The 21,598-nt window shown below is 36.2% G+C and overlaps 1 protein-coding gene across 2 annotated transcripts in view; it reads right to left on the bottom strand.

Annotated features, from left to right (window-relative positions):
- The window catches only part of TBC1D19 (TBC1 domain family member 19), a 161,249-nt gene that overhangs the window by 103,570 nt on the left and 36,081 nt on the right, over window positions 1-21,598 (bottom strand). For both annotated transcript variants that reach the window (XR_013966477.1, XM_080797659.1), the window contains exons 5-8: window positions 11,513-11,587; window positions 10,235-10,298; window positions 8,977-9,023; window positions 4,336-4,446 (exon numbers count right to left, since the gene is read on the bottom strand). Coding sequence is in view for 1 of the 2 variants with exons in the window: in XM_080797659.1 (XP_080653785.1) it covers window positions 4,336-4,446; window positions 8,977-9,023; window positions 10,235-10,298; window positions 11,513-11,587 (297 nt within the window). In the remaining variant the exon portion in view is untranslated. The remainder of the gene's footprint in view (window positions 1-4,335; window positions 4,447-8,976; window positions 9,024-10,234; window positions 10,299-11,512; window positions 11,588-21,598) is intronic.

Here is a 21,598-nt window from a genome sequence, read left to right as displayed (position 1 = left end):
CTCATCCTGGAACCCTCCCTGTCTGGAATCCCTGTGCTCTGGCCTTACGCACACCCTTTGCCCTGAAACTTCTTTTCACTCTCATTCTGGAAATTTTTCTTCTCTTAGGTTGGAACCCTGTTTCCTGGGTCCCCTATTTTGCTCTTTTTATGAGCTTGTTTTGGAGGCTTTCTTCCAATAGGTCCCCTAATAAGAGTAAATATTTTAGATCACATACATCTGAAAACGTCCACTCCAACCTCATACTTGATTAACCGTTGGCTACATATAAAATTCTTGCCTGGAAATCATTTGGATTGTTAAAGGGATTACTTCAAAATCTCCTTGCTTTCAGTTTTGCTGCTGAGAAGTGAGATGCCACTCTAATTCCTGACACCTTATATGTATTCTCTTTCTCTTCTATAAAATGGTTTTAGAGTCCTCTTTTCAGGGGCCTTTATATGGGTCTTCTTTCATTCATAGCATTGGAAAGTGGGTAGGCCTTTTCATTCATAGGATTCATTCACAGGAATCAGAGATTCCTATCTTTCAGATCTTGGGAATTTTTTCTTTTTTTTAAGATTTTATTTATTTATTTACCAGAGCAAGCACGAGAGAGGCAAGCACAAGCAGGGGGAACGGCAGGCAGGGGAGAAGCAGGCTCCCCGCTGAGTAAGGAGCCTGATGTGGGGCTCGATTCCAGGACCTGGGATCATGACCTGCGCTGAAGGCAGCCGCTTAACTGACTGAGCCACCCAGGCACCTGAGGTCTTAGGAATTTAAAAAATTCCCCTACCACTGTTTTCTTTTTCTGGAACTCCTATTAGTCAGATGTTAGTCCTTCTGGATTTATCATCTAGTTTAGAAAAAAAATCTTTTCCCTCTTATTTTCATTTGGCTTTTTGCTTTTGTTTTGTCTTCTGATAGAGATTTCTTCACCTTTGTTTTCAACTCTCCTACCATATTTTTGATTTCTAAATGTTCTTTCTCATTCTCATGTTTTGTTTTGTTTTAATAAAACTCCATTCTTTTGTAATTCTTATTTCACGAGTAGTTAACTTCTCTGAGAATATTAACGGTTTTTTTAAATATTTTATTTTATTTATTTGATAGAGAAAGATCACAAGTAGGCAGAGAGGCAGGCAGAGAGAGAGAGAGAAGCAGACTCCCTGCTAAGCAAAGAGCCCGATGCGGGGCTCGATCCCAGGACCTGAGATCATGACCTGAGCCGAAGGCAGCGGCTTAACCCACTGAGCCACCCAGGCGCCCCGAGAATATTAATGGTTTAAGTCTCCTGTTGGGAAGAAATATTTAACAGGCTAACTTCTTTGTCCATGTGAAGATGACCTTGGGTTTACCTTTACCCAGCACTGTTGCCCTGAAAATGTTCTGGATCTCACACATACCATATATACACACAGACACACAAATTACAGCAAGGAATGCCAGCTATATTCCTAACCAACGGGCTTTACAAAAAAAATATGACCCTTGATGGTAAATTACATTTGAAATGGGAGCTCTGAGTGGACTATAAAAATCTATTGGAAAACATAGGCATTAGCTGCCTGGTGTGGTGTCCCTTTACAGGACTTGGAAGTTATGCTCGTGTGCATTATAAGAAACAGTTCCTATCATGTACAACTTCCCTACGTTGTGCCTATGTAACTGTCACTTCCAATTGCATGCATTACTTGTCAGGGCTGGGAAGTAGCATAGGATTGGCTGTGAGGACACGCAGCGAAGATCTGCGTGATATACAGACATGCTGTGTTTTCTGTCCTGTACTATTCTACAAATCTAAGGGAACCTGATGCCAGTTTATGACCTATTGTATCCTGTGAGTGTGAATGTAACTCCAAACCTAAAACAATTACTAGTGCTCATGATAAGTATTCATTCCCTAAACTGGCTATTTTTCTTTTCTTTCTTTCTCTCTTTTTTTTGGGAGGGGGGGCGGTTTAATTTTGGTTTCTGCCTTTCAAATTGGAAGATTTCAAATAAACATCTGGAGATCCTAGGCTGGTCAGTCATATTTAGGAATGAGGCAATTGACTGGAAGCTGTGTCAGCAAGGATGGGGCATAGGGTGCAACAGAGGGAGAGAACTGGGCAGGCACAGTGATGGAGGTAGGGGATGAGGGTATTAGTCTCATCATTTGGTCAACTTTCACTTAACTTCTCTGTTTTCAAAGCAGTGTCTCATTCTTGTACTGCTGTAAATCTGAAATCTCTGAATTCTTAGCCTTTCTGATTCTTTCTCTCTCATGACTATGTCTCTGGTCTCCTGTGGCGAAGGAGGAATCACCTGAATGAATATACAACGTGGTAGGAGTCTGGGGGTCTGCTCTCTCCTGATACAGACTTTCACGCAGTCTCATTTTCAACCCTATGGCTCAGCAACATGTGGTGTCTCCAATTCTGGAGCCTTTCCAAAGTTCTGTGGAGAAAATCATGTTGCTTCTTGTATCAGTCAGGTGTCCAGTAAGAAAATAGAAATCAAACCAGAAATGTGAACAGGGAAAAACAGAATTAGCAAATGCAAAAAGCAACTATGATTTCTAGACTGATGAAGAGGGAACCAAGAAGGAACTAGGAACTCTGGAAAGGGTTCCCCCTGCCCTCAAGACGGAGATTCAGACTTTTTTTTTTAATGAAATGCTCACCATGGTAAGTTGTAGTTACCACCTGTTATACAAAGTTATTACACTTCTACCGACTATATCCTCTATACTATACTTTCCAGCCCATGCTTTATTTATTTTGTAACTGGAAGTTTATACCTCTTAATCCCCTTCACCTATTTTACCCATCTCCCCACCACTCCCCACTCTGACATCCACTAGTTTGTTCTCTATTTATTTCTGTTTTTTGTTTTCTATTTTTTTTTAAAGATTTTATTTATTTATTTCACAGACAGAGATCACGAGCAGGCAGAGAAGAAGGCAGAGAGAGAGAGAAGAGGAAGCAGGCTCCCTGCTGAGCAGAGAGCCCGACGCGAGGCTCGATCCCAGGACCCTGGGATCACGACCCGAGCTGAAGGCAGAGGCTTTAACCCACTGAGCCACCCTGGCGCCCCTTTTGTTTTCTATTTTAGATTCCATGAGATTCAGTCTTCTTTTTTTTTTTTAAAGATTTTTATTTATTCATTTGAGAGAGAGAGAGAGAGAGAGAGAGAACAAGCCGTAGGGAGGGGCAGAAGGAAAGGGAGAAGCAGGCTCCTGGCTGAGCAGGATCCCAAGACCCTGAGATCATGACCTGAACAGAAGGCAGACACTTAACTGACTGAGTCACCCAAGAGTCCCAGATTCAGTCTTTTAAGGAGAGAGAATGGCTACCCCAGAAATGTGCATGGGGGTTTAGTGGGTGGTTGAAGAAACTTGCCAGAGGGCACAATTTGGAGCTGGCTTCTCCATGCTGATCAGCTCCCTTCTGAACATAGGAACCAGGAAGGGAAGCCCTTTTTTCCTGTTCAGTCTGCAGTGTCCCCTCCAGAACCCTCTACTGGTAAAGCCTAACATCAAGCCAGTTAGCAGAAGAGGAATGTTTGTAAGATCTAGCTCCAGCATAATAAAGCAGAGCAAAACAAAGAGGTGGAAATAGAGCTGAAAGATAAACTGATTGTTGCCATGCCTCTCATCTGTATCTCCCATCTTCTACAGCAAAGCATTTGGGCTGACCTTCTTTCATGTTTAAGTCATTTTCCTACCAGCTCTCCAAAGGAATACATTAACAGAGTTATAAGCTGTTCCCTAGTTTCACCAAAGATGGTATTTATAGTTCTGTGCTCCTTATTGCTTTGGGGTGATTAGCAGAAGAAGGAGTGATAATTTCTTAACTCCACCATCAGGAATTCTCTCCACCTTTCTATAATTGCTCTATTTTAAAACTAACTTCCTTACTAAAATGTGATAGTTTCCAGAGCAAAGACAAGCTCTACCTCATCTTCCCTTCCCCTTATCTTCCTCAGTGCCTCATCTTGTTAAGCTTAATAAAGGTTGGTTGAATTAAATAAAATGTACATTCTTTAAAATTTTTTAATAAAATTCACAACTTGTTTCAATGAGTTTTATTGCCATAGATCACACACCTGAATCCCAACAAGCTGTCTTATAAATCTATGCTGTTGATTAAAATAAGAAAAAAGCAAAAGTATTTATAGGCCCATGAAAGCTCATCTTTAGTCGTACCAGCAAAGCAATTCACTGTATATATAACATATTGACAATAAAAAAATAAACCTTTCACTTAATTTATTTAATGAGCAGTCTTGTTGCTTTAGATATATGCTGCAATAAAATATTTTTCTAATGGCTGTCTTCTAAAATATGTAATATTTTGAAATGCCTATACTTACCAATTCAGGGATGTCTTTTACTTTCAGAGGTACTTGGATTAAACCCAAATGGGTCCTGAAACTAAGAGAATCACCATTTTCATAATTTGGGTTGCGAAGATTAATTAACACCTTTAAAAACAAATCCAACAAAATTGGTTAGTTTCTTTATAGAATGTTTACACTTATAAAATTGGCAATAATATACTTGGTGTATCACCACAAAATTAAAAACTATTTGGGGTTATGCATATACTTTAATTACATTCTAAAAAACTATTCAATTGTAATGAAATGTTAAAATACCAGAAACATGCTTTAAATTTAATATTCCAACTGATGATCTGCCATATGAAAGTCTAAAAAGTTAAGAATTTAGTTAGAATGAAAAACCTTTTATGGTAATAAAAAATAAAAATTGTTTGATTACAATATTTAACAAGGAAGGTGATAGAAAAATAAAAATTGCTTGACTGTAATATTTGCCAGATTTTAGACTCAATTCTAGCCCTTTTAAGAACAGCTATTAACAACATTTTTAGAGAGATAGGAGACTAATAACTGCAGGGTATTGCCTCTAAACCAAATCCACAAGGGAAAAAATTCAGAAGCCAAGCTAACAAGAAAGACCATTTATATACTTTTCAAAATTATGCACATAAAAAAATCTTAGACATTTACATACCCTTTAATCTAGAAATCATACTCCTATAAATATGATTATGGAAATAATTAAGATGTTTACAAAGATAGTGCAGAAAGAATGTCAATGAAGTAGTTTATAGCAGAAAAATATGAAACAGCTTAAACATTCCATTAGAGGGAATTATTTAAATAAATTATAGTTAATTGATAAAATAAAATACAATGTCATTTGCCTCAATTAATACAGGTAATGTAGTAATGACATGAAAAAATATTCACAATACATTCAGTTAAAAAATGTATAATAATGTAGTGTTTTTTGCCAAGTGATGGTATTAAAAGTAATTTTTTAAAAATTTTCTTCTTATGTATGCTTTCTTACTTTTCCAACAATAACAATACATTTTTGGGAAAGAATAATTATAATTAAGATATATTTTTAAATTGAAACTTTTGAGAAAAAAAAATCAAAAATCCAGTGCAATGACATAGATGGAATTAGAGTGTATGATGCTAAGTGAAATTAGTCAGAAAAAGACAATACCATGAATTCACTCATATGTGGAATTTAAGAAACAAACGATCATGGGTAAAAAAAGAGACACACCAAGAAACACAATCTTAACTATAGAGAACAAACTGATGGTCACCAGAGGGGAAGCCGGTGGGGGACGGGTGAAATAAGTGATGGGATTACGGATGCACTTGTGATGAGCACTGGGTGATGTATGGAAATGCTGAATCACTATATTGTACACCTGAAACTAATATGACACTTTATATTAACTAACTGGAATTTAAATAAAAGCTTAAAAATAAAAAGCATCCAGTGAAGGAGATTAGGTAACAGAAATGCTATCATATCTGAGGAAGGGATTAATGAACTGATAACTAATCACTGATGAAACGGAATGTGTGATAGTGCCAAAACAGTTTCTTAAAATTGCAAACACTAAATTGAAACTAAAAATATCAATGTTATCTGTTTAAAAAAAAATATAGCAAAGAATCAACAGTCTGTTAAACGCAGACTAATACAGAACAATACAATTTTAGCCTAATTACACAAATAAGGGATTATATCACACAGGAACTTCACAAATGGATAGAAAAGAGAAAGAAATTATGAATATGAGGGTAACAGAAAAGAGAAAATATTAGAAATGCAGTAAGTATAAGGATATAATTATAGAAAATGTTTTTTAGTTAAAGAAGAATCTCAGCACGAATAATCAGAGATCAATTCATCAATAGTCCTGAAAGAAACAGAACGTTATGACTATTAAGGAGAAAACATAAAGATAACCATACAAAAACCACACGAACTTTTGGCCCTTAAGTGCTAGAAAAGGAAAGAGTTTGGGAGAAATCTTTAACAAGCCAAGAGAATTAACACCATCACCATAAAGGCAGTTTCTGATCAAACTAACTTCTCCTTAGAGTTATAAGGAGATTACAGGTGGAGAGTCTGGGTGGCTCAGTCAATTAAGTGTCTGACTCTTAATTTCAGCTCAGGTCATGATCTCAGGGTTGTGAGACTGAATCCCACTTTGGGCTCTGTGCTGAGCACTGAGCCTGTTTAAGACTCTCTCTCTCCCTCTCCCTCTGCCCCTTAAATCCCCCCACCTCCCACTTGGTCTTTCTCTCTCTCAAAAAAAAAAAAAAAAAAAAAAGAAAAGAAAAGAAAAAAAGGAGACATCCTACAGTTGACTTTTAAACGACATAGGTTTGAACTGCATGGGTCCACTCAAATGCAGACTTTTTACAGTACAGTACTATAAATGTGTTTTCTTTACCTTATGATTTTAATATTTTCTTTCCTCTATTTTATTGTAAAATTAGAGTATATAACACATATAACACATACAATATATGCTCATTGACTATTATGTTATCAGTAAAATTTCTAGTCAACAGTAGACTATCAGTATTTAAGTTTCAGGGGAGTCAAAAGTTTTCTGTGGATTTTCGACTGTGCAGGGGATCAGAATCCCTGGGCTGTTCAAGCATCAACCATATGCCATATGTTTTATGCTGGCAAACTAGTATCAGGGACAACAGTTCAGAAAAGAAATAAAAATAAATTGTGAAAGATTCATTCATTCTTTTACTCATTCATTCAACACCTATTTATTGAGCAACTATAGTGCTAAACACTATTCTACCACAGCAGCTGGTTTGTGGTAGTGCTATGCTTATCTCCAGGAACACCTGGATGTCCAGTAGTGACCCTTGGCCACGATGGGATGAAATATACTAACCAGTCATTTATACTGTGCTATTTAATGTCCCCTGGATACAGTCCATATCAGTTTACTTACATTGTTTCTTGAAAATGTACAGATGGCTCATTTCACCTGATTTACCAGTGGGGCTATAAAAGACCCCTTGGGAAACTTGTGCCTCAACTCCCAAGGCCAGAGTATCTCACTTGTATCTTGACAAATGTCCTTGTATCAGGAGAAAGCATGTCCTGTGCAACTGAGGAAGAATCCTAGGAGCTACATCTGAAAGTTTGGATCTCTTTGTATTTGTATGTGCTTTTCTTTCTCTTGCTGAAACAAAAACCTTCTATGGTTAAATCTTGTGAAGTCCTGTGAGTCTTTTGGATTATCTGACTCTGTAATTGTTGCAGCAGTGCACAAAACAGAAAAAGAAGCTCCTGCCCTTGTGGATCTTCCATTTAATAGGAGAAGGCAGGCAATAGGAGAAGGCAGAAAAAGACAATGTTATATAATGATAATGCTATGAAGAAAAACAAAGTAGGAAAAGGCTAAAAGGAGTTCCAAGCAGGAGGTACAGGGAAGACTTTGCTGAAAAGGTGACATTTAAAGCAAAGAGATAAGGAGTTGAGGGAACATGCAAGCAAATATTTGAGGAAAAAGCACTGTGGGCAGAGAAAACAAGGAGCAAAGACCCTCAGATGGGAGGAAAGCTGGGAGAAAGCAAGGAGGCTAAACTAGCTGGAGTAGAACAAATCAGGGAAAAGTTATAGGAGATGAACTCAGAGAGGTAATGGGGTACCAGATCAAATAGATCACTGTCATGACTTTGGCTTTTAAGTAGAATGAGATGGGAAGCCGCTGGATACGAGAGGAGTGATTTATCTGGAATGGTACTTAAAGGGCTTCCTCTGGGAACTGCACTGAGAAGAGATTCTGGGTGGGCAAGGGTGGAGCAGGAAGACCAGTAGGAAGCTACTGCAGTGGTCCAGACAAGACACCGGAGCTTGGACCATGGAAGCAGGAGTGGTAGTGATAAGAAATGGGTGGATTCTGAATATATTTTGAAGGTAAAAGTAACAGGACTTGCTGATAGATTATATATAAGGTACAAAAGAAAGAGGAGAGTCAAAGAAGGGTCAATTAAAATAATTAATGAGTTCTAACTGGCTACTGTAGAGTTGCACTTAATGATCCATGTACCTATCAAACTTAACTAAGCTCATCGTCGTCTTCACTAACAAACCTGCGCCTCCTCCTGTATTCCCTCTCTCATGGGAAAGGTACCTCTGCCCAGCTACCCAATCTAGACACTTAAATCATCCTTATCTTTTATTTTTCTCATACTCCCCAAACCTAATCAGGTCCTAAATCCTCCTAAAAATCTCTTGCAAATCTGTTGAACTTTTTCCATTTCCAATGCTGTTCTTTTGCAGCAGATCCTTTTCATGTCTTGCCTAGACTACTAAAACACTTAAAAAACTACTTAAAAAGGACTTAAAAAGGAAAAGATTCACTGAGCATCTGTATAGGCCAGGCAACAGGTTACCTGATTTACAATTATTGTTTTTTAATCAAAATCTTCCTAACTGATTTTCTTGCCTTTAATCTCTCCACATTCTAATGTATTTTCCAAGAGCTATTTCCAAACACAAATCTGATCATATCATTACACTGCTTCAATGAATCTAGGGCTTTATACATGGCAATTCCTCTGCCTGGAGATATTCTTATATTGTCATTTCTTCCTCTTTTACCCTCATTAATATACCTATATTGATCCAATATAACCTACCTCCAGAAAATCCTTTGGTGCATAAACAGGTCTGAAAAGGCTTAAATCTGGAATTAATAAAATAGATTAGAACAAAATTTCAATTAATACAACATATGAATGGTTATTAATAAAAAATGTTAATGATTTTCATAACATGTTATGCATGTTACAATGCAGCTAGATTAATTCAGACTTGCAGAGTATTGACAATTTGTCATTCATTTGTCTTAAGTTTTGGGAACACAAAAATGAAAAGGCAGTTCCTTCCCTTAACAGCCTAAGATGACATATTCTGAAAGAAATTAAGAGACTCCCCTTCATAAATCTGTAATAAATTTACAACTGAATTGAAAAAACAATGTCAATATAACATAAAAGTTCTATATGAGAATTCTCAAAGTACATAGAATATAAATAATACTTTCTTAGTGAATTCCTCTAGTTGTATTGAACTGTTCTCCCTTTTGAACTTATATAACACACTGCTCCTCTAGTAGGGTACTTCTTTTTTGCCCAGTCTCCCACACTTATTTTTAAAGGAGTGGTGGTGGGACGCCTGGGTGGCTCAGTTGGTTAAGTGTCTGCCTTTGGCTCAGGTCATGATCCCAGGGTCTTGAGATTGAGTTCCACACCTGGCTCCTTGCTCAGCAAGGGGCCTGCTTCTCTCTCTGCCTGCCATTCCCCCTACTTGGGCTCCCTCTCTCTCTACCTCTCTCTGAAAAATAAATAAATAAGATCTTTAAAAAAAATAAGGAAATAAAGGATCGGTAAGGGATTATGTACATGTCTATCTATACAATTATATACATCTGTTTATCATAATAAATGAGACATAGTTGTCACTCATATGTTTATAAAATTGATTGGCTCCATTTTAACCTTAAAATAAACCAAAATACTTAAAAACATTTAGAAGTCTCAAAACTTTTCACCATTTAACCTACCTTTAAAGCCTGAAAAATATTTACCTTAATTATGAGTCTAAGAAATCCACTGAAAGATTTAATCTACTTTTCTATAAAAATGTTTTCAAATGTTGCTTTAAAAAAGGATAACTGATTTAAATACTCTCGAAATAATGCAGAACATTGGTCAAAGTTAGGAATTTTTAAATTGCAAAGTAGAAGTTTAAGCAATAAAAATAGAGGATAGTAATTAGCAGGGAAAGAAAATTGCTATCTTTCCAGAAGAATTGTTAACATTGTTATTTTGGATCCAGAATTAAGAAGGCAATTTGTTTCCTACTACCACATTTTGAAAAAAGTTGTTCATATACCTGGTTCATCAGTTCCCATTTCATTCCATTTATTGAGAAGTTCTTTCTGTTCTCCAACTGGCCTCTAAAAAAGGTAATTTTAAAATTGGTTTCATTTTGTGAAGTTTAGCAATGCAGCTGAAAAATAAGAACCAATAACTTACCGAAAATTTGAATAAGCTACCATAAGAAAAAAATAATTTTACTACATATGGCAAACTTTTTTTGGAATTACTCTTAAATTACTGTTATTTAACTATTATATCTAGTCTGAATGGCTCAGGTAGGACATGATACTAATGAGCCCCCCAAAAAGAAGGTAAATGTTCTCTGTTGGACAGTAAATTTCACAAAGAAATACTGCTCCTCAGCCACATACTCCATCTCTTACCCCATCTAGCAACCTCAGAAAGGCATCGTAAGGGGGACTGGCCAAGACAGTGTGACTCTGAGTCAGTAGCATCATCTTCCATATATGAAAGACAGTATATTGCCCAATACTACATACTTCGACTTTATATGGAGAACTTTATAGTTCTCCATATAAATTTATCTGCTTTTTACACCATCCTTCTGGTGCCTTCAGTGACTTGTCCTTGGGTATTACCCAAAGTTCATCCACTATATCCTGTCCCACAACAAGGAATAAATAGCAGGTAGGGAGAATAAAGTGAAGAGAAACTTGTGTTTTCCTATTCAGGAGCCGTCAGAAAGAATCTGGAGCATTCCTCAAGTGGTTTTTCTTTTCCTCTTTATTTCTCCCTGCTCAAAACCCATAGTGACAGATAAATGTTGAGAATTAGATCTAATAATACTATTATTAGAACTAAGCAGTTCAACAGAGAGATGACAAATCATCATCCATTCTCTATGTTAATACTGAAAGATGATACCATACTGGCTATTACAAGATGATAGTATGCCTCAACCCCATCTCTGATTCAAAAAATATGGTTATTGTGCTAATTAGCCAAAAGTAAGGAGACCAAAGGTAAGTAAAATTCTTAAAGGCCATTTATAACACTTATAACCTTTATAGCCAGATTTCTAAATAATCTATATGTAGATTATATATTGTATTTTTATTTATTCTCAAGATACGTTCATTACAAAAAGCATTACAATATATGTAATAGAAATCTATATAGAATATACCCACGTAAGTGGCCTTTTACAGATTTTCGTTTCAATATAAACTGGTATACTGGTTAAAAAAACAACAACAACTGCCTAACAGTTACAACTTCATGGTACTCCTAGTATTTGATTCACAATAAAATACTTAAATGTTAAAATTACCTTTCGTGCCAATGGGATACTCAGTTCAGTGCACATACTATTTAAACTCTTCAAAATTCTTTTTTCCCAACTTCCCTGAAATATAAAAAAATAACTTACTATTGTTTCTGGTTAATAATACCAAAACTAATTTTTTAAAAATTAAAGCTATTATGAGTTATATAGAAATGGTGAGGGTGGTTGAGATTGGTTAACTTCATTCATGAGTTCACTCAACAAATATTGATTACTGCCTACTATGTGCCAGATACTACTCTTAGTACTGTGAACTACGCCATGAACAGAAGGTCTCAGTTTTCATAAAACTTATATTCTAGGGGGAGGATGGCAATGAGGTTAGAAAAAAAAAATCAACAACTCATATTATAAGAAAAAATAGAGGTAATAAAGAGGTAAATTCCTCTTAAGCATTTTGTAAATGTTTGATACTCAGAAATCCCATTAGTAACCTAGTAAAAAATGAAATTTTATAGGAATTATTATATTGTGATTTTTCCAAACAAGACATTTCAGTCCTAAATACTTCACCATGCATGTTCTAATAAGAACCTTCTCCTACATAATAACCACAATACTGCTATCACACCTAAGAAAATTAGTGTTAACATTTCACACCATCTAATACCTAGTCCACCATCAAACTATTCCAGTTGTCCCCAAAATATCTTTTATAGTTTTTAAAATCCATAATCCATTAAAAATGCATGCATTGCATTACATTTGGTTGTTATGTCTCTTCCCATGTAGCTGAATCTAGAGTCTCTTTGTTCTTTTCTCTTTCATGATATTGACTTTTTTGAGGAGTCCAGGCCAGTTATCTTTTAGAATGTGTTACAATATGGATTTGTCTTATTGGGTTTTTTGCAGCATTGATTACCTACTTCTCTAGCCCCCATATCTCTTTTAAGCTTGAAATAATAAGTTCTTTTTAATAGCCAGTCATAAACTGATTATCCATGTATACCATGTTTTAGTAAATTATTCTTTTTAACAACAAGCTAAAATGTCATAATTTTTTTTGGTCTTTTTACTAAAACATGCCTAGAGGCCACTTCTGACTCATTGAAACCAAAATAAAATAATATCAAAGCTTCAAAATTTAGATCACGAGAGGAGAAGAGAACTATATATAATAGCATTGATAATGGACAGTTATATCCAGGCAATAAAAGTAGAATCATAATAATAATATCTCCTTTATGTGGTTGTTATAAAGCTTAAAGATGTAAAGTGCCTGGAACAGTGACATAATAATGATAATAATAATCATTCAATAATCGATAGCTTTTACTATAGCTATTATTGTTCACAGCTTCCTCTTTAACAGACATATTTAAATACATTACCCTCTTTATCTGGAATATACTCTCCATGTTCTACTCCAATCCCCAACATATTTTTTCCTATTATCTGAATAAATCTTATTCACTTCTCAAGTCTTCATCTCTATTAAGACTTCTCTTCCTGGTCCCTCACCCCAGATAGTAGTAGGTGCTTTTGCTTATAGTCTCTCACAGCACCCCTTCCTTCACCTATCATGCACATAATCACACTTTGTCTAGCACATAATAGATGCTCAATGATTGAATAGATTTCTACTCTAAGTAATATTGCAAGCATTTTAAAAAAAATTTGATACAACAGCCTAAGCAATGAATGAACAAAAAAGCATTTATCTGTAGGAGAAATATATAGCTGTGTGAAACGTATATGCCTTAGTTCACTAAATATTTAGAAACAGATTTTCAGGAGTAAAAGAATAGTCTTCATAAATTATATGAAATACTGACAAAACTAATCCCATTTACTGGTTTATTTTCAATTATCTCTCTGTCTCTTACTCTTTTTTTTTTTTTTTTTACTGTAAATGCTTCTCTTAAATCCAAGACCTAAATAAAACACATTTGAGCACCTTATTCATGATCAATGAATTAACAATTATATATTGTTAGTTATAACAGTATAACCTTCTTCCACCCCCAATGTCCTATCCTCAATTTATCTGAATAAATCTTACTCAACTTTCAAGTCTCAGCTTAAATATCATCTCTTCTGGGACGCCTGGGTGGCTCAGTTGGTTAAGCGGCTGCCTTCGGCTCAGGTCATGATCCCAGCGTCCTGGCTGGGATCGAGTCCCACATTGGGCTCCTTGCTCAGCAGGGAGCCTGCTTCTCCCTCTGCCTCTGCCTGCCTCTCTGTCTGCCTGTGCTCACTCTCTCTGACAAATAAATAAAAAAAATAAAATCTTTAAAAAAAAAAAAAAAATATCATCTCTTCTAATAAGGCTTCTGTCACTTGCTTCCCCCACTTCAGACTGTGGGGGAAGGAAATACAAGAAAGCTTATTTTGGAAAAAAAAAAAAAAAGGAATTTTAATTCAGTCATTACTATAAAAATAAAATTTGCATAAAGATTAAAAATCTAGTCTCTGGGGTGCCTAGGTGGCTCAGTCAGTAAAGTGTCTGCCTTCAGCCCAGGTCATGATCCCAGGGTCCTGGGATCAAGTCCCACATTGGGCTCCCTGCTCATCGGGGAGTGTGCTTCTCCCTCTCCCTTTGCCCCTCCACACTGCTTGTGCTCACTCTCTCTCTCATGCTCTCTCTCTCAAATAAACAAATAAAATATTTTAAAATATAAAAAATGAAAAAATCCAATTCCTTAATTCATATCACTTATCCTATTATATAAAGAAAAACTTAACTGAAATGGTTTAAGTTAGTGAAATCATGAGTTCCCTGTTTCCAGAAGTACTCAAGCAAAGGGACATGAACTTCAGAGGTTGAATGAGATAAACTGGGGTCCACTTCAACTCCAGTCATAGATAACTTTTTTCAGGCTCTATTGGTAGAAGTGCCTAAACAAGCTCAAAGGCTCAAAAATAAATGCTTAAAAAAAAGTCTTATGCTATTTATTTAAATTAAAATGTTAATATATATTTAGCATACACAGAAAAAGTGGAAGTGGCAAATAAACTATTGAGAAATGACAGTGCACTAATGCAAGATACAAAGAAAATAATGGTTTCTACCCAAAAGACTTATGAAATAAAGCTTTAAAATGCACTTAAAAGAAAAATGAATGGCCTTTTACATTTAAAATGTTTAATAGGAAGACATTACTTTTTACCCAAACCCACATCCTCTCCAAATGAAATTATTGTTGCCTTCAAATCACTTTCCCTAATAATTGGAATCTATGGTATTAAGTCAAAGCATTTCAAGAGTTTTATAAATAAGGTAGTTTCTAAGCCATGAGATGCAAAAAATTACACAAGAATCACAATTGTATTGAAAACTCTAATTGGGTATTATCTATTGCCCTGCTATTTTTTTTTATAACTTTTGGGACTTCATCAAGATCAAAAGCTTCTGCAAAGCAAAGGAAACAGTCAACAAAACAAAGAGGCAACCCACAGAATGGGAGAAGATATTTGTAAATGACACTACAGACAAAGGGGTGATATCCAAGATCTGTAAAGAGCTCCTCAAACTCAACACACAAAAAACAGATAATCACGTCAAAAAATGGGCAGAAGACATGAATAGACACTCCTCCAAGGAAGACAAGCAAATGGCTAACAGACATATGAAAAAATGTTCATCATCATTAGCCATTAGGGAGAGTCAATTCAAAACCACAATGAGATACAACCTTACACCAGTTAGAATGGCCAAAATTAACAAGACAGTAAACAACATGTGTTGGAGAGGATGTGGAGAAAGGGGAACCCTCTTACACTGTTGGTGGGAATGCAAGTTGGTGCAGCCATCTTGGAAAACAGTGTAGAGATTCATTAAGAAATTAAAAATAGAGTTACCCTATAACCCTGCAATTGCACTACTGGGTATTTACCCCAAAGATACAGACATAGTGAAAAGAAGGGCCATCTGTACCCCAATGTTCATAGCAGCCAATGGCCACAGTCACCAAACTGTGGAAAGAACCAAGATGCCCTTCAACAGACAAACAGATAAAGATATGGTCCATATATACAACAGAGTAATATGCCTCCATCAGAAAGGATGAATACCCAAATTTTGTATCAACATGGATGGGACTGGAAGAGATTATGCTGAGTGAAATAAGTCAAGCAGAGAGAGTCAATTATTATATGATTTCACTTACTTGTGGAGCATAAGGAATAACACAGAGGACATTGGGAGATGGAGAAGAGAAGTGAGTTGGGGGAAATTGGAGGGGGAGACAAACCATGAGAGACTGTGGACTCTGAGAAACAAACTGAGGGTTTTGGAGGGGCAGGGGGTGGGGGGTTGGGTGAGCCTGGGGGTGGGTATTATGGAGGGCATGCAATGCATGAAATGAAAAAAAAATGAAAGTAAGTAAGTCTTTAAAAGCCATATAATTTAGTGTGTAAAAATTTTGAAATTATAAAATTAAAAAATGATTTCCTTCACACTGAAAAAAATAAAGCAAAATAGTTATAACCCTGCTATCTAAAGGAAAAAGATTTTAGTAATTCTCTGACTATAAAAGTAATACATTTATTCAAGATAATTTAGAAAAAAGAATAATATGTAAAGAATAGAATAACAAATAAGTATCCATAAGTTTCTATCAGCCAAAAATAACCACTGTTAATATTTTGTTCTCTTCATTTGTTCTATGTATGTGTATGTACAGCTGAGATATATACCTGTGTATACATATTTAATTAGAGTGGAATTATATTGTTTTCTATTTTGCTTTTTCCATTTAGAATTATATTATATACATTTTTCTATTTCATTATATTCTTTCAAAAGTAACATTTAAAAAAATTTTTTTTTATTTGACAGACAGAAATCACAAGTAGGCAGAGAGGCAGGCAGAGAGAGAGGGGGAAGCAGGCTCCCCACTGAGCAGAGAGCCCAATGTGGGGCTCGATCCCAGGACCCTGGGATCATGACCTGAGCTGAAGGCAGAGGCTTTAACCCATTGAGCCACCCAGGTTCCCCAAAAGTAACATTTTTAAGGGCTGTATAACATTGTCTTTTGGAAATACCACGCTATATATATGCAAGCCTTACTGTTACTCATTTAGATTCTTTTAAATTTTTAAATATCATCATGAACATAAATTTCTGCATTTCCTCAATTCTTCCCTTTAGATAAGGTTCTAGAAATGAAATTACTAGGAAAAAGGGTGTGAATATTTTCTGAGAGGGAACAATTTTCTATTTTTTGTTTATTCAATTCATCTGTCATCCATCATTAAAAAAAAAAAGGGTATGAGCATCTGCCAAGAGGCAGGCACTGTGCCAGAAGTTGAAGATACAGTTCTGAAAGGAGAGACACTGATCCTGCCTCACAGAGATGGCAGAATCTAGAAGATAGTATAGACAACCCAATATTGTGGGAGGAGGTATAGGGGGCCTCCTGTATAGAGGACTGGAGACAAAGAAAAAGTACCTGAGAATCTGAGATCTCAGGGTCAGAAAGCCTTCCTACAGAAACCATCATGTAACCTGACACGTGAGAATGTGCAGAAGTTAGCCAGAATATGTGAGATTTGTGGAGAGGCAGTTTCAGGTAGACGCAACAGCATGAGCAGCAGTTCTGCTGGAACAACTGAAGGAAGTCAAGTATGATTAGATAGAGGCAGATGTGGTGGAAGTATGCAGGGGAGTGGCAGGAGGGGGAGGAATGATGTGAGGACACAAGAGATAAGACTTGAGTAGTAAAAAGGAGCAAGATAATTTATAGTTTTTATAAGCAAAAATAAGAAGTTGCAGTTGTATCCTGAAAGTCTGGGAAGTTTTGTTTTTTTAAAAAAGATTTTATTTATTTAAGACGGAAAGCATGCTTGCACTTGAGCTTGAGCAGGGTGAGCAGCAGAAGGTGGGGTGGGGGGAGAGAATCTCAAGCAGATTCCCTGCCTAGCGTGGAGCCCTATGCAGGGTTTGATATCAGACCATGAGATCAGCACCTGAGCCAAAACAAGAGTCGGACCCTTAACCAACTGAGCCATCCAGAAACCCCCTAAAAGTCTGGAAAGTTTTAAGAAATGGAGTAACAAAACAGAAGGTAGAAAGATCAATTAGGAAGAGGATGAGAATTGAAGTCATATAAAACTTTTCATTTTTATTTAGGTTACTGGATTGACAGAGAACTGCACAAATTCAACCGCATAGCATATCTTGAATTTGTCTGAGCATTTCTGGAGTGGATAAAGAAACAGGCTGAATATCATCAGGTAGTACAGATTCTAAAGCCAGACTGTCCAGGTTGAAATTCCAACTCTTCCATCTACTAGTTTTGTGAAACTGGACCGATCTAAGATCCTAATAGTAACACATCTCGCAGGCTTGTCATGAACGTTAAATGAGTAAATAATTGTAAAGCACTAGAATGGTACGTGGCACATAATTAGAGCGCTATGTGCTCACTAATACTATTTCACAAGAAAATAGTACTTAAGGATATTGAGAATTAAGTATAAGGATAATTATACTTAATCACATGCTGTATATCAGTTTCTTCAAATACTGCTTTTCTAAAAGGTGTATCAAAGTAGTTCTCAAATTATTTTACATGGAAATAGGGTTTCATGGTCACATCAGTCTGAACAACAGTGAATTAAATAAAACTAAACAGCTTCTTTATTGCAGAACATCTCAGAGCCCTTAACATGCCAAAATAAATTGTATGCAACAAAATTAAGGAGTATTGAACTAAAACCCAAAGTATAAAATAAACATTCATGAGCCCACAGTTATATAATAAATAAATGGGGGGGAGGGAGGCAACTCTTCCATGCAGAAACACTCCAAATAATTTCTGCACAGACTCTTCCCTCACGGAGGTGGAACATCAATGTCTCACCTTACATGTGAACCATAAATAGTGACCTCCTCCAAAGAGTACAGTATACAAGGGGATGGGGACCAACATAAAGGGCACTTTCTATCTGTGGTCCTCCTCCAAGAACCTCCCCCTGCAGTCTAATCATGAGAAAAACATCAGACAAATTCCAACAGGGTGATATTCTACAAAATACCTGACCAGTACTTCTCAAAACTGGCAAGGTCATCAAAAACAAGGAAAGTCTGAGAAACTGTCACAGCCAACAAGAGCCTGAGGAGACATGACAACCAAATGTAATATGGTATCCTGGATGGGATCCTGGAACAGAAAAAGGAAGGTTAAAACTAAGGAAATACAAATAAAGTATGACCATTAGCTAATAATAACGTATGAGTATTGGTTCACCAATTGTAACAAATGTAGCACACTAACTTAAGATACCAATAATAGGGGAGACTAGGTGTGGAATCTATCGGAACTCTATAATATCTTCTTAATTCTGTAAATCTAAAACTCTTATACAAAATCAAGTCTACTAAAAAATCATAAAGTAAGTTGTGATTCTAGGAGTGAAAGGTACAGCACAGGGAATATAGTCAATGGTATCATAATAGCAGTGTATGATGACAGATGGCAGCTACACTTCTGGTGAGCATCATGATGTCCATAGAATCATCAAATCACTATGGGATACACCCGAAACTATGCTCAACACCCGAAACCCTAAAACTAATGAAACATTGTGTGTCAACTATACTTCAATAAAAAATAAATACAAATAAAAACCATGAATTTTTTATCAATCAATTAATTAATTAATTAAACTGTGTTCGCCAGGAGGAAGGTAGTATGGGCCTCAATTTCCAAACTTATTCGTCCATGGAACCCTTTTTTGTGGAGCATCTCTCAGGGCTAGTATTCAGCAGAAAATACTCTGGGAAATGCTGATGCACTATAAGAAACCTCTTTCCCTCATCAACCCAGAAAACTGAACACCAATCTAGCTTGCCAAAACCTGTAGAAAGTTGATTTACATCCAACTCTGAAGACACAATCAAGAACAGAGTAAAGTTTAAATAACTCATGAAACTTTAATAGAAAAAAAAAATCAAATTTTTCCAGGTTCCAGTTCCAATATATTTTTTGCTGACCTGTTTAATGAATAAAAGTGGAAGGAAATACTAACTGATTTTTTAAAAAGTTCTTTTTTATTGTAAAGAGCAAAGAACAACTTAATAAGGAACCACCTATGCCGAGGTCCTCCCTAGTGCTCCTACAGAATGTTTTAGCCAGTTCCCCCATAGCACATAGCACTTTCTACCTTACACTCCAACTATTTATGCCCACGTCTTCTTTCAATGATTAAACCATAAGTCACCCATAGGCAGAATCTTTATCTAATTTCTTTCTTTCTTTTAGGATTTATTTATTTATTTGAGAGAAAGAGGGAGAGAGGGAGAGCAAGCTGAGGAGAAGGGCAGAGGGAGGCGGAGAGAGAGAAACCTAAGCAGACTCCACACTGAGCACGGAGCACAGCATGGAGCTCAATCTCACAACCCTAAGATCATGACTTGAACCGAAACCAAGATTTGGATGCTTAACCGACTGTGCCACCCAAGTGCCTTATATCTAGTTTATTTCTGAATCTTCATAGCACATAGTAGAGTGTCTTTTAGCAGGCATTCAGTAAAGATCTTTTAAATGAATATCACAATAATTGGTAGAAAAGATGACAAGCACCTTTACTATTAATTTGACATAAACTTCCCAAGTTCTTGCTACTTAAAGGTCAGTATGCTAGATGTAATGGGTATACAAAAATGTTTTTAAATTGTTACTGCTTCCAAGAGGCTTATAACAAAAGCCAAAAAGATGTACACAGAAATTGCTCTAACAGAACACAATTTGTGATAAGAACTGTAAAATGACAGTGTGCTACAAGAGTCCAAAAGAGAGAGAGGTCCTTTTCGACGGGGATGATAACTATCACAGAGAAGAATGTCATTGGAGCTGACCCTCACAAATTAGATGGATTTTCATAATGCTAAGCAGGCAGAAAGAGCTTTCTGGGACAAGAAAACAAAATGAGGGAAGTGTTAAAAGACGCAAGAGGAAAAGGCAAAATGATTCACTTGGAAGGGCACATAGAACAGTTATAAGACAGTAGAAATTGATAAAGTGGAAGGGGAAGCTAGGGACAAACAGTAAAATTCTTAACTGTTGAGCTTTGGAGTAGGAATTTGTTAGGCATTGGTAGTCACTGAAGATTTGGGAGAAGGCAGTGAGATACATTATAAGGTTTCACCTGCTTGTACCTAAAATTAATTGTAGTAAGAGTATATATGATGATGGGGAGGGAGACAAGTTGAAAATCAGGTGTAAGAATAAGACAAGGATGTGAATTAATGTTTGAAACAAAGTTAGCACCCGATAAAAGGCAGTCGTCCTCCTCATCATCACTGTGATCACCATGGTAATGGCCTTGATGAAAAAAAAGAAGAAGAGGTTATAAGACTATGGGAAGAAATAATTTGTAGAACTTAATGACTATTTGGATATAGAAAACAGAGATCAAAGATATTTCAAGTCTAAATTACTATAGTAACGATAAATTAATAGAAATAGAAGGTCAGGAAGAGATGCTCATTTTAGGAACAACGTAATAAATTCAGTTTTAGACATGTTGATTTTGACATCACAGAAGAAATGTACAGTAGATAGTTGATTATAGAGGATTAGAGGCAAAAAAGATGTGGCGGCAAAGAAGAGGGAAGCTGTGGAAATCTGAATGAGATGACCTAAATGTTCTTAATAAACTAAGTGGCAAATATTAAAAGCATTTAAATGTTTAAAATGAGAGAGAAGTGGAATTAGGGGCTACACCAGCATGAAAAATTCTGGGAAAATCTAACCGGAAAGCAGAAAAGGCATGATGAATAATAAAATAATTGACAAGCAGCAAAATGAATCCACTGAAGGACAAATAAATGGATTTAGAACTAAACTGATGGTAAATACACAATTCATGTGACTTCCCTAAGTAATTTCACAGTTAGGGAGAAGAAAGCAGATGACAGAAGGGAGCCATAGGCTGAGGACTGGAAAGGCAGACAGAACAGAAGTCAAACGGGGCAAGAGGCAATGAGGTGCAAGGAAGCACACTGATGGAGTGGTACTTATGCCATTCAGACTAATGAGCTTTTGTGCAAAGAGGAGAGAACTGCCTAATACAACAAGGAGCTTAAGAACTATGACTCTGCGAGAACAAATAAAAGAAGACAGG

Source organism: Martes martes, assembly GCF_963455335.1.
Source record: "Martes martes genome assembly, chromosome: 2".
Taxonomy (NCBI): Eukaryota; Metazoa; Chordata; class Mammalia; order Carnivora; family Mustelidae; genus Martes; species Martes martes.
This window is presented reverse-complemented; position numbering and strand designations above follow the sequence as displayed.